Source organism: Enhydra lutris, unplaced genomic scaffold (genome assembly GCF_002288905.1).
Source record: "Enhydra lutris kenyoni isolate GAN:26980312 unplaced genomic scaffold, ASM228890v2 scaffoldscaffold33, whole genome shotgun sequence".
NCBI classification, from domain to species: Eukaryota; Metazoa; Chordata; class Mammalia; order Carnivora; family Mustelidae; genus Enhydra; species Enhydra lutris.
Window position 1 is genome coordinate 10,680,206 of NW_019154117.1, and position 14,027 is coordinate 10,694,232.

The 14,027-nt window shown below is 50.8% G+C and overlaps 1 protein-coding gene across 1 annotated transcript in view; it reads left to right on the top strand.

Annotated features, from left to right (window-relative positions):
* The window catches only part of LOC111153594 (family with sequence similarity 189 member A2), a 62,462-nt gene extending 49,929 nt beyond the window's left edge, over positions 1 to 12,533 (top strand). The window contains 5 exon segments of the mRNA XM_022512726.1: positions 3,703 to 3,832; positions 4,000 to 4,078; positions 6,456 to 6,608; positions 8,867 to 9,159; positions 12,303 to 12,533. Coding sequence (XP_022368434.1) covers positions 3,703 to 3,832; positions 4,000 to 4,078; positions 6,456 to 6,608; positions 8,867 to 9,159; positions 12,303 to 12,506 — 859 coding nt within the window. The 3' untranslated portion in view covers positions 12,507 to 12,533.
* Positions 12,534 to 14,027: the final 1,494 nt, after the last annotated feature.

The window sequence follows — 14,027 nt, forward strand, 5'->3', positions numbered from 1 at the left end:
CACCCCTCTGAGTCCTGAGACCGCCCCTGGCCAGATCCAGACAAGCTTCTCACCAAGGGCTTTACCATTCAGAACTGTCCAGAAGGAACGTGGGGGAGGGTGTTAAAGCAATACATCCCTGCGGGAAAGAAGACGCTGCTAGGCCTAAAATATATACTTTATATCCTATACTATATACTGTGCGTGGAGGCCTAGATCGTATCTCCAGTGGGCAAACAGCCCCATTTTCTGAAATTCTCCCAATACCAGAGGACGGTCCACTGTTAAAATGGCTACATTTATTCACCTTTCGATACATATTGTAGCAAAGGTATTTTTGTTTTTGACTCACTTTGCTAGATTTTTCCATATCCACTTTATAGACACCAACTGACACCAGGTGGTGGTTTTCCTTCTTATAAGCAGGCAGGCAAGAATCGTCCCAAATGTTTTCTTTAACATTTCCACAACCGGTTACGAGATGAGTCTTCACGTAATGCAAGCTCCCTGTTTCCTGCAAGGTATCACGACCTCTCAGAGAGGTTTATTTATTTACCTTCTATAAATACAACCCCTTCATGCCCTGGCCCCTGCTTGAGAAAGGACTTCTCAGATTACTGCCAGAAACAGGAACCTGATTGCAGTGAAGGTTTCCGCCCGAAGATGGGTTTCTGCCTCGGGACTTGATTTGTAAGGACAGTCGGGGCTGAGCTCTCCTCCTCCACGACCCCAGGGACCCTCCCACCCCTCCCACATCCTCAGAAATCCGTTGGAGCTGGGATCGAAAAGGAGAGCCTCCCACCTGCTCTGTGACTGGGGACCTGGTTGGACCGTGGGGGCGTAACGTGTTACAGAACGTGGAGTATGACGGCAAACTGAACACAGGCATCTGTTCCTCGGTGGCGAACCTAATAAACTCATTCCCTTTCCTCGTGAGGTTCAAAACCCAAAGTCAGGGGGAGCCAGGCTCTGCTGGAGGGTGACTGCGTGCCCAGTGCGCCCCTTCCCCAGCAGCCCTCACCGCCAGCCCCGGACGCAAGGGAGGACCACTCTTTGGTCGTATTAGTTGCTGTATCCCCCTCTCAGGAGTTCTCAAAGCCTGGTTGTCACCTTAGCAGAACTCATTTGGTGTTCTCTGTGTGGGTTTCCTGTCCGTACTCAGTGCTCACGAGCATGAACCAGTGAAGGCTTCCTGGACAGTTTCGGGTGAGCTTGAAGGAGCCCAGGGTCTGGGGTCTCTTGCCAGGGTGACCCTGGGCCTGGCAACAGAGGTTGGGGGGTTCTCTTACCATCTCTGAAGCCCAGCTTCCTTATTCATCACATGGCCACTTAGCTGATTTTTAGGAGATAAAAATCTCTTCTTACCTGTCTGTACCCCACCACTGGCAATTAGAGCAGAATTTCTGGAAGCGAGGCCTGGGCCTCCCATAGTCTGCAAACCTCCCCAAGTGGTTTCCCCGGGTGATTCTACTCCCTAGTTAGGGTTGGGGGCCATAAGGGATCAGGGATTTCACAGTGCACCGATTTCACCCTACAGATCCCTACGTACCGAACAGATGTAAATAAGAACTGCTTCATAGCAAAGGAAACTTCCTTTCCTTTTCTAGAAGCATCTTCTGTCACACAGAGGCTTTCTTGGTCATCACAGTAGCCACCATAAGAAGCCGTTCATTGGGGTCGATTTAAAGAAAATGTGTCCCCTTCCCCCGCTTCTTAAAGGGATTCCATGGTCATTTAAGATCTAAAACGGAAGTCTGTTCCTCTGACCTCCTGGCCCCAAGCAAACCCTCTCTTCTCTGAGAACATAGCCATTGGGTGGGGAATATCAAAGACCACCAGAGCTAACAGAGCAGCAGGCACAGCTGGGGTGTTCCTGGGGAGGACACAGCAGCGGGGGAAGGTGGGGAACTGGCTCAAGGGGGGAAGCGAGGGGATTTGAGAGCACTGGAAAGATGGCTCATGGGGTCCTGCTAATTCAGGACAGAAGCCTGGCCCTCTGGAGAGGACGGAAGGAGTCCCTAGGGCTCACTGAGTTTTATTGCAAGGAAAAAAGAACATCACATCTTTTTCAACTTGTTTTCCTCCACCAGTTGCATTTTTATAAATGGGCACTGGGATGAAACGAAACAACCATGACTCCACAGAGCACCTTTCTGAACGTGCAGCTGGCCCAGGCCATTTCACCCGTCTCCTTCAGCTCATGACCATTTTCATCGTTCGAGAACGGGCACGAAACTTCTGCTATTACCTCTTCTTTTCATTTTCCAATGCTCCATGGCCTGAGCACAGGTTTTCTGGTTTTCCTTTTACCTTTTTAAAATGGGATATAAAACTGACCTAGAACATTCTACTAGCTTCAGGGGTACAGCATAATGATTCCATATTAGTGCATATTGTGGAACAATGGCCCCCGTCAGTCTAGTTAACATCCGTCCCCGCACATCGTTGCGGGATTGTTTTTCTTGTGATCAAAACTTTGAGGGTTTACTCTCTTAGCAACTTTCAAGTAGGGAATACGGTATTATTAACTGTGGTCACTGTGCTGTCTCTTACATCCCCTGGGACTGACTTATAACTGGAAGTGTGGTCAAAAGAAACAAGTTTCTGTGTATTTTAAACCACCGCTTCATAATTGAGGCTCTTTATTATCTAGGCTGTGTGTGTGTGTGTGTGTGTAGTTTTCTAGGAACACAGGCAGAATATCTTGAGGTTTATTTAGTTATTTGCTACGGAGGGTCTCTCACTCACAGGACAAAAGCCCCCGTGCCTGGCTTGAAGCCGGTGCTCAACCAATGTTTGCTTGACTGACTGTATTTAGGAAGGGTCACTCTCCTTCATCCTGCTTTGTCTCTGGGCTGTGATGTTGTTCGCTTTCCTGGAAAAAAAGTAACTCAGCCCTTCAAATATTTATTTAACAAATAGGGAGTTTCTACCATGAATCAGACCCAGGTAAACCCAGGCAAGAAATCTTGTCATGTACTAATGTAAGAAATAATTGTGTTGCCCTGAGTCCCTAGTTTTGTTTTTTCTTTCATTGAGGTGAAGTTTACATAACATGAGTTGAACCATTTGGAAGTCTACCATTAAGTGGCACTTGGTACAATCACGGTATTATGTAAACCCACCCGCCCCATCTGCCTCTGCAGCGTGTTCATCCCCTCCAGTGAGATCTGTACCCACTCAGCGGTCACCCCCTGTTCCCCTTCCCCCAGCCACCACCCATCTGCTTTGTCTGTGGATTATTGCTTGCTTTCTGGCTAGTGGCTTTAAAAGCAACGATGGCGAGCGCCTTGGTGGCTCAGTGGTTAAAGCCTCTGCCTTCGGCTCAGGTCATGATCCCAGAGTCCTGGGATCGAGTCCCGCATCGAGCTCTCTGCTCAGCAGGGAGCCTGCCTCCTCCTCCTGTCTCTCTCTGCCTGCCTCTCTGCCTACTTGTGATCTGTCAAATTAAAAAAAAAAAAAATCTTAAAAAAAAAAAAAGCAACGATGACATTGCATTTTATACGTCGTCACTTGCCTAAGAAACTCTGGGCCCTCCCTCAGCTGAGATTATTCCACCTGATTCTGGGCCAGGAGGCTGTCATGCAGGGGTGAGGGGTCAGGAGTCTTCTGCTCGGTCCGCCGATAGCTGTCCCGAGGCAAAGGCCGTCATCGCGCAGAAGCAAGCACCGTCAGACCCGCGGTCTGTAGACCTGCTTCCTGATGTCAAGACGCTTTCCCTAGGATGGTCGGCCCTGATGTCATTCCCCTCCCCCACATCTACGGAGCACGAATCAAAGGTGTGGAAGTGTTCTGTCCCCTGGACCCCCCGCCTCCGTACGAAGCTGTGGTGAGCCAGACGGACCAGGAGCAGGTACGGTCCACGGTTTCTCGCCAGTGCGCCGACCGCTGGTGGGAAGCGCAGCCTGGCGCGCGGAGAACCCTGGGACACGGGTCCTGAATGTGGTTTAAGTCCAGCGGAGTCCAGGTGGGAGATGAGCTGAATACCCACAGATAGCCCTCTTTTCTCCTGTGATGTAGGGGTCTTCATTCCACGTGCCAGGAGGATCGGAAGGTGCCTCGAGCCCTTTGGAACTGATCTGCATGCCACCGACTCAAGGTAATAAATACACGATTCCTGCCCAAACGCAGGATTCCGTAGAGTAACACATCATGAAACAATGACCTATATATATATATATATTTTAATTTTATTTATTTATTTGACAGAGATCACAAGTAGGCAGAGAGGCATGGGGGGAAGCAGGCTCCCTGCTGAGCAGAGAGCCCAATGCAGGGCTCGATCCCAGGGCCCTGAGATCACGACCTGAGCCGAAGGCAGAGGCTTTAACCCACTGAGCCACCCAGGCACCCCAATGACCAATATATTTTATGTGGAATTTGAGAAACAGGACAGAGGATCACAGGGGAAGAGGGGAGAAAATGAATCAGGATGAAACCACAGAGGGAGACAAACCATAGGAGAGTCTTAATCTCGGGAAACACATTGAGGGTTGCTGGAGTGGAGAGAGATGGGAGGTATGGGGTGTCTGGGGGATGGACACTGGGGAGGGTATGTGCTATGGTGAGTGCTGTGTATTGTGTAAGACTGGTGAATCACAGATCTGTACCCCTGAAACAATACATTATATGTTAATAATTTTTTAAAAATGCAAAAATAAATAAGCTGGCGAAAAAATTTTTTTAAAAACTCCTGTAACAAGTCATCAAATATTCTCCAGAATATACAATAAGTATCACAGGATATGAGAGGAAATTCCTATGAGACAAGAGAAAGCAAAAATTTAGGGTCTGGAACTTGCCTAAAACAGCACCTGCCCTGAGGTAATTTGCTACTAGTAAAACCCTAAGGCCTTGACGGTTTTTTCCCCTTCATGTGTTTTCATCAATCTTATTATGGAATAATTTAAATACAATCACACTCATTGAAAAAAAAAATAATGACCTATATAATTTGTTGGAGGTCAGATATCTTGCAGCCAATGGTTCAAATTACATCCTTCTTTGGGTGCCTGGATGGCTCAGTAGGTTAAATGTCTGCCTTCAGCTCAGGTCATGATCTCAGCGTCCTGGGATCCAGCCCCAAATCGGGCTCCTTGCTGAGTGGAGAGTCTGCTCATCTCTCTCCCTCTGCCCCTCCCCTACTCACACTCTCTCAAATAAGTAAATTTTTAAGATCTTAGAAAAAAATTGCATCCTTCTTTCCAGTTTTAAAAATACTGTCAACAATTAGCGAGTAGGAGATACTGTGTGAACAGAAATAAAGATAGGCTCAGAATCTTTGATGAGTCCCCAGACTTGTCTCAGGAACCTGTGAAATGGATTAGAGAGTTTAATTTGGCATTCCCGTGTTTTCCCACCTAAGATTTCTTTCTCCTGTTAAAATAAGAGGGGCTCTTCTAAAAGGAAAAATGAGTTTTGTCTATGGCAGGATGATTTGCTGTGAGATTGTGCTGTCATTTATAACCTCGGGTCTGGGTCATGCTGCCTTCACGCCTAGTGAATGCTGATTTTCCGTCTTGCCTCAAAAGACAAGAGTCTGTTTACAGCTATCCTTGTCATTTAAGGGAGCATGATTGCAACTCTCTGTCTTTGGAGAGGTTTTTAAATGGCCCAGAGAACTGTGCACCAGCACGAAATGGCAGGGGTGAAAAATAATGGATCAACTCTTCCTAGCTAGTTTCGGTGGGGGTGATTTTTCAGCAACACTGTTTGGAATGAGTTTCTTTTCTGTTCACCTTCCATCTTAGACCAAGGCAGCAGTGCTCTCTTCCCTAAGGATGGTTGTGATTCTCCCATTTCTTAAGAAAGTTGCCCAGGCCACACTTAGGCACACCAAGGCTCTGATGTGCTTGTCCTAAGCAGAAGTCATCCATTTCTTGAGTGGTTCTCCCCATCCACATGGTGGCCACAGGCTCTTTGTCTTGGCTGCCATGCCTTTCACATTCCAGCCTGCACCCTGGGCTGTGCGGATGCCTTCACAGCCTGCCTTCGTGGTCTACAGCCCTGGGGAAGTCCCCTGACCCGGGCAGGTTGTTCCTCCCACCCTGCCCAGGCTCACCTTGCATTGTCAGAAACTGGAAAGTGGCGAGGAGCTTTTTGGCACCACACCAGGAGGGTTCCCTGGAGAAGATTCTAAGCCCTTTGCAGGAAAAAAACAAAACAAAACAAAACAAAACAAAACAAAACAAAAACCCACAAAACACCTGACATTTTGTCAGGGCTTCTTGACTTTACTCGTGGACTTACAATTTTTTGTTGTCTTGTTTTAGGTGTGGAGGGGTGGTTTGGAGAGGCAGCATTTCCCGCAGTGCTGGGAAATAAAAACTCACCTGGCCAACAGCCCAAGCAAATGTGGTTAACGGTGTCCCCTTGTCCCTGAACGTTCGGGCTCACAGGGGCTTCCTGCCCAACCTTGGGAAGGCAGCAACTGGTGAAAAAATTTATGTTTCTCTTCTTTAAAAAAAAAAAATCAGGTGAGGACATTCCTAACACACCCAGAGAAGAAAGCACATCCATCTCAACTCCCGATGCAAACCAGCTGCCTCCCACGAGAAGCCGGAAAGTCTTCCCAGCCCTGAGGACGAGATCGAGGAGTGACCCTGTGCTCCATCATTCCGCGGAGAGAGGTATGTCCCTCCCCAAGCTCCTTGCTCAGCGCCGTGCGTGTTGGCCCAAAAGTGCCCATCGAAAGTGGGTGGCTCTGGCCGCCCACTGCCCTGCAGCTTGAGGGATGTCTCGAGAGAGGTTAAGAGGTCCTGGGAAAATAAGATATTCTCCATGCACATTAGGAATATTCGCCCATCACATTGTTTAAGGCTGGTAGAGTTTTTTCTTTTCATTGTCATCAAAAGCATTTAGTTGCACACGATAGTGTTCTAGGTACAACATGAAGAAAAGGCAAATGTTCTGATTTCTGGGTGCTCGTGGTCCTATGGAAATAAATGTTCTCAAGGAAAAAGTTAAAGGCGTTTATTTTTTTTTTACCCCCTCTCTTATGACCTAAGTTATCTTTTTTTTTTTTTTAAACTGTGTATAGGTTGTGGAGTTATTTAAATCTGACCTGTTTTAAGAAGTTTAGCTAGAGTGAAAGTCACACTCGCATTCTCTCCTAAATCTGACCTGTTTTAAGAAGTTTAGCTAGAGTGAAAGTCACACTCGCATTCTCTCCCTTTCTGTGTGGAGTCTGTTATAGATGTCATTTGAATAATTTTAAATTTAAAAAATCTTAAAGACTTAAAATAACCCTGAGTGCTTTCTCTGAATGTGTGGATACCTGAACATCTCCAAATAGCTCTTCATTGTGGAAAACTGTAAAAGTAAAATGAAGGAAAGAAAGGGAGAAAATGAAAACCTTGAATCCCGCTGGCACAGGCTTTTTCCAGTGACCTCCTCTAACAAGTGCCTCTCTGCCCTGCTCTGTGCAAATACGACTTTGCACGCTCTCTTTGCTCTCTCTGGGGCTGCATGTCACACCCTTGCAGTCTTGGTTTTGTCCCTCTGACGGCCTGTGTTGTTCGCTGCAGCTCTGGACTGACCCTGCGGGAGCCAGAGAGAACACTCCTCCTGTCTTCTGAGCGGGAGGAGTCCCGCCGCCTGGGACTGAGCACCTCTGCAAACCCAGAGGCCGGCATCCTGGCCCCTCAGCTCCCCAGGCCTGTTTCACGGCAGGTCTCTACCCGACCTGGCAAGCTGAGGGCTCGAGCGGGCCACCTGCCTGCTTCAACAGGAGCTTGGCTCTCTGCACAGCTTAGTGAGGTCCTTCCAGATCCGGGGTGCTGCAGGGAGAAGGAGACACATGTTTACCTGCTGGAGTCCTCTGCTGTAGAAGGACCAGATTGCCTTCCCGTGATGGAGTATAGTCCCTGACTGTCCTCACACAGGAGTGTCCATAGGGAGTGCTCCTGGAAAACTCCGGCTCTCTGGGACATGCACGTGGCAGGCTGGAGGATGGCTGCTAACCCCGGTTTAGAGCGCCTACGTTTCTCCAGAGGAAAAGAAGTGCTCCCCTTCCTCTACCTATCTTCCCACCCTCCACTTCCTTTCTTCCTTGAATATCAAATTCCCTATTGTCAGGTCTTCCCAGACTGAAACCTCCAGAGTTCTGTACACTGAAGGCTGCTGGCTGGCTTATGAACATGCGGAGACTGGGCCTGCATTCCCCTTGGCCCACCTGATGGCACAGTCATGTTCTGCTGGTCCTTAAACCTCCTGATGTAGGTAGTTGTGGACATTAGAGCCCCTGGCGGTGAAATTTCCCAGGCCGCTGCTGACTTCTGGAATGACGGGTGATTTCCCCACACCTAGATTTTTCTTTCTGTGAATAGTCAGCCCTAGAGCTGCCTCCCAGCCATGCGTGAGCGTGGATAAGTCGGCACCACGCCCTGAGGATGTTTAGGACAAAGGTACAGTCAGAGGGAGCGGAGCACTTGCTTCGCCCCGGTCTCGTCTCTCCTCAGCCTCTCCAAGAGGCTCCTGCATCCTCTTCCCTTGGAGCCTCCTCTCATCAGGTCGCCCGTCTTTCCTCTGCTCGCCCGCCCATCCCCCCACATCGGTCATCAACCCTGGCACGGTTTCTCCATTCTGGATGCCCTCCCCTGTCATCTGTCGCTTCCATGGTGATTGTGTTCTCCGTGGCACCATGAAATGTTCTGGTGACGCGTCCTGTTGGACCTTCAGGGAATGAGCTTATGTCATTGTTTTTTGTTTTTTGTTTTCCCCCCTTTTCTCTGCAAGATGAAAAGCAAGTTGTGCATGGTCACTGGCATTTGCAACATGCTTTCCACGCCGAGTTTAGTGGCCCGTGCTGTGGCCCGTGCTGCCTCGAGTCGGGCGCGAGCTCACGGGGCGAGGCCAACGGGCACATATTGTTTGTCTCCGCCCACAGCTGCCCCCGTGCTCAGCTGCGAAGCCGCGACGCAGACCGAGGGCAGACCGGACCTGGCCGCGGTGACCTTGAGGCGAGGTCTGCGGTGCAGAGCTGCGCGATGCCGGCCCCGGTCCCTGATAGATTACAAGTCCTACATGGACACCAAGCTGCTGGTGGCGAGGTTCCTGGAGCAGTCTTCCTGCAGTATGACCCCAGACATCCACGAGCTGGTGGAGAACATTAAATCCGTCCTCAAGTCCGACGAGGAGCACATGGAGGAGGCCATCACGAGCGCCAGCTTCCTGGAGCAGGTAGTGTTATTACTGACCTCGGGCCCGAGTCCGAGAGCTTGATTCCATAGCAGCTACAACAGCTTCTCCGATTTCCTGTCCAGGGCGCCCTAAGTTCAAGGTCAGGGTATCAAGGAAATTGGGGGAAGGAGGTCTGGGGAAGGAGAGAGAGGAACCCGGAGCATTTCTTTTCAGGCCTGATGACTTTTCCACAAGCTTCCAGGCCCAGAGAGAGAAACCGATTTCCTGGAAAGTGGAACAGGCCTGGGATAAGAAAGCGGTGTCGCTCGGGAACAAAAGGGGTCTGGGCCGTGTGGGGCCCCGTCAGCACTCCGTTTGCCAAGTGGGGTTTCCCTTGACAGGGCGTCCTGTCTGGCAATGATGGACAGACATGAATTTTCAGATCCCCATGACATGATGGCAAGACACCTAGATCGATAGGACTTAAAGGAATAAATTATCTTTTCTCCATAGATTATAGATGAAAAAGCACAATTCCTTCACCTGAAGTTACCCAAGGGAAAGATAAAATCAGGCATGTAACATAATCCTTTTGGTCGTCAGTTTTCTCATTTATATATATATTTTAAAAGAGTTTATTTATTTATTAGGAAGAGAGAGAGAGTGAGTGAGAGAGCACAAGCAGAGGGAAGGGCAGAGGGAGAGGGAGAAGCAGGGAGCCCGTGGGCTTGATCCCAGGACCCTGAGATCATGACCTGACCTGAAGGCAGATGCCTAACAGAGGTGCCCCAGTTTTCTCATTTTTAAAGTGAAGTGTCGGACCAGATGGTCTGAATGGGATTTCCTTCTGATGAGAACTGGGGATGGGTCACAGCTGTAATTTCCCACCTCTTTAAAAAACCGTTCCCGGGGGGCACCTGGGTGGCTCAGTGGGTTAAAGCCTCTGCCTTCGGCTCAGGTCATGATCCCAGAGGCCTGGGTTCGAGCCCCACATCGGGCTCTCTGCTCGGCGGGGAGCCTGCTTCCCCTCTCTCTCTCTGCCTGCCTCTCTGCCTACTTGTGATCTGTCTGTCAAATAAATAAATAAAAATCTTAAAAAAAAGAAAAAAAACCGTTCCCGGGGGCGCCTGGGTGGCTCAGTCAGTTAAGCGACCGACTCTTAATTTCAGCTCAGGTCATGATCCCAGCATCCTGGGATCAAGCCGTTTGCTTCATTGCCCCTTGACGGTGGGGTGGCTGTTGTGACCTCAGAGCACAGCAGCTCGAAAGTGTTTCCTGGCCGTGTCTGTGTGCAGTAACCCGTACACTGGGCTGCGGGGTCCAAGGCGAGTTAAGGCAGATTGAGCAAGTTCCTTCTCACTTTCCTTTCCGTTTCCCTTTCGACCTGCTGGTGTCTGCTGACAGAAGCCAGAAGCCAGTTTCTCTCCCAGCCCCTCAGGGGACCCGGGAGAGCAGTCTGGTTACTCGCACGAAGACGTACATGAACCTCAGACCCTCTTGCTGTCCGCTTTCAAACAGCGGTCATGGCGCCGGTGGTCTTGGGTCACGCCATAGTTGCTATCCGTGGAGGGGAGACATGTACATCCTCCTAACCCTGGTCTATGCCAGAAGTCATTCCCTGCCTCCTTCCCTCCACCTGGCCCTGACAGCCCGACGCACAGAGTAAGGATTTGGAGTCACTTGTCCACGGCTGCCAAGCTCTAGTGAGGTGAGAGTCAGAGCGTCTGCCCGGCCATCCGTCTGCATCTTCTGCTCAGTCTGCCCTGGAAAGTAGCTTTGGGGAGAATGAATAAGTACTTACAACTCACCACACGCTCTCACTACAGATGTTTGCTGGGTCTTCGTGCCAAGTCTGGATAGAATTTCAGGTGCTGGGATTGTTGCAATGGACCCTGGGTCATCAGCTGCGACCTCCCAGGAGCGGGCTCCAGGGGCGAGGCTTCCTGGTGCCACACCAGCCCCAGACAGAAGGAGGGAGGGACAAGCAGAAGGAGAGCTTTTATTCTCGACTCTACCCAGCTTTGTACATGTTCACTTTTCCTAGTAGGACTGGAACGGGTTTTAGATTCATCTTGATGTTTATCCCAACCAAAACCTCTTGCCCTAACTTACATGTCACCGCGATGGACATCTATGAATGTTGGAATTTTATTTTTGACCAGGAAACAAGGACAGGGCTTTGAAGACACATATAGGGACAGTGTGTCAGCAAAGTTTAATGTCCCGTCTTTTGGAAAGATTAACCTCCCGAGGACTTCAAAATCTCAGAAAGGTACAAGCTAAACAAATAATCAGCCTAGTGGTTTTTCTGTGATGTTAGGTGGCCATGAAACGCCTGGGATTTTTCTCAAGGTGCTAACCATATTATAGGTCCTATAGCATGACTGTGCAAATTCTGGAAATTGTACGTAGTGGTCATTTCTCCCTTCCTCAGTCCCAGCTGGTTGAGGGGTTTCCCTTATGTTTGCCATTTTACAAAGTAAGCGATAATATTATATATTTCAAGTTACATGTATGCTACATTGTAAAATAGATCTAGCGGTAGAACGATTCTTAAGCATTTTTTGCGAATAAACTGGCCACAGTTTTATGTTGTTTATTACGTTTTGTTATCGAAGGGTTAGCAGACGAGTTGGCGGCATCACCGGTTTGGGGTGACATTTTATCAACTCATTAGCTGGCCAGAATACCAGACAGGTGGTCATCAACTTTTCTAGAACATTGGGTTCTTGTTAGAAGTAGAGGTTTCTGGGTTCTTGTTAGAAGTAGAGGTTCCAGCCCTGCCTATCACAGTTCCTGCAGGGGAGGCGGGAATCCGTGGTACCAGCCCCCTCTCCTCCCCTCCAGAAACGTGCAGGCCCTGGCGAGAACCCCTGTCTCGGACCCCAGGGAAACTGGGTAAAAATGGCGAGAAGACTGTTACAGATGAAGCAAGAACCTGCCACGGGCGAATCAGGGGAGTGAAATGAGGCAGGTCGGCAGCTGAAACAATAGAAAATTTGGGAAACATTTTAGGAACGTTAGGAAAGAGGCCATCTGTGGAAATTACCTCTGGAATTTCTAGCGTGTTCCACTTTGGGAAAACTCCCTATTTCTTTTCCAAAGCAACGAAGCTAGGCAGGGCATGAGTGGGAGAGGAGGCAGGCTGGGGGACCACATCTGATGCAGCCTAACACTTCCCCCACCCTCTTACTGTCCCCAAGATAATGGCACCGCTGCAGCCCAGCGCTTCCCGGGCCCACGCGCTGCCCCCGCCGAGACAGCCTGGCTTCCTGCACCTGCGGAGCTGCGGGGACCTGAGCACCTTCGTCCCGGCGGGGAGGCCCCGAGCCGAGAGGAGGCCCCAGCGAGCAGAGGCCGAGCGGCCCCACAGCCTCATCGGCGTCATCCGGGAGACCGTCCTGTGAACCTGTGGGGTCCCCCCGCCCCTGCAACGCCTCCCACCCCCCTCCACCCTGGCGTTGACGGGCAGGATGGCAGATGGACTGGAAGGTGGAATGATCCCCCCTGACCTTGGAGCGCCTGCTGGAGGGGGCGTGACCTCTGGGCGCTCCACAGAAGGGGGCCAGGCCCCCAGGAGGGCATTTGTTCCCACTGTCCAGCTCCTCGCTCTGCTGACTGAGGACATTCAGGGGTGGACAAGCGGGTCCTTCCAGGCCCATTTGGCTTTCGGAGGCCTGACCTGGAGGCCCCGGAGGCCGCCTCCCTCCAGCCTCTGCCAGGTCATGTGGGCCGAAACTGGGCTGACGATTCTTTGCCCACCTCCCTCCCCCTGCTCCCTGCTCCCTGAGCACCCCCCACCCCCCAAAGATGGGGCTGCTGGCCCCCACAGCCTTCCACTGCTCAGCCAGGGGGCCGTGGGCACAGAAGCAGGACGGTTAACCCTGGTGTTCTGCACGTGTCAAGCTTCGTTTTAGGTCGTCCCCACATCAGTCTCTTAGGAAAAACGGGGAGCTCGCTCAGTGACAAATGGTAATGAAAGACGTTTAGGGAGAGGTTCTTGCTGATTCTATGTATTCGTGCTTGCAAAACTCAAGATGGTGAAGGCCCAACCGAGAATAAAAACGTGTACTTTGGACCTCTGGGCTCCGTGTACAACATTTGTATGGGCGTAGGTGGCCAGGCCTTTCCTTTCGAGCACTCGGGGCAGCGGTGGCAGCCTCTCAGGTCCCCGCAGGTCCCCGAACCAGTTTAAGCAACAAGGCACCTTCCCCTTCAGCTGGTGGCACTTGGCTGAGCAGCTTCCCAGAGCTGCTTTCTAGCCGGGATTACAGACTGGGGAGTCGTGCCAAGAAGGAAGAGGACAGTTACAAATGGCTTCTTTGAGGAGGTGAGGTTTGAGCTGGGCTGGACTTCTGAGGGGCAGGGAAGGGTGTTCCAGGGGGAGGGAACAGCCAATGCAGGAACACTAGAGGACAGTGGGACTTGAGAGCGAAGGGAGAGGTAGGGAGAGCCTCAGACTGGATTTTTTGCTAACAGTAAGGTGCCCCAGAAGAGTTTTTCACAGGGGGTAACAGCTTTAGTTTACGTTTCAAGAGAGCTGCTGGAGACTAGCTGCAGTTGGGGAAGGAGGCTGTTAGCTGAGGGGCTGCCAGCCTTGCTGGCGGGCCTGTGCTCTAGCTACTGTTAGCCGCTTCCCACACTCTCCGTCCACCACCCAGCGGCCTCAGAGGTGGGCATCTTACTGTCCCCATTTTACAGATGAGGAAGATGAGGTTCAGTACCTTGTCCCAGGTCGCTCCGAAGTTCAGTGGTGCAGAAGCCAGGCACACGCCAGCAGCCCATCTCCAGAACCTTCCAGGCAGCCGCGGTTTGGTGTTTCTGTGTCTCTGACAGAGTGCTGGGTAAGGCTTGGAGCGTGGCTAACGGGGGCACAGGTGGGCTCCTGCAAGCCAGCGGGCCAGGGCGGAGGTGGCATTGCAGAGGGG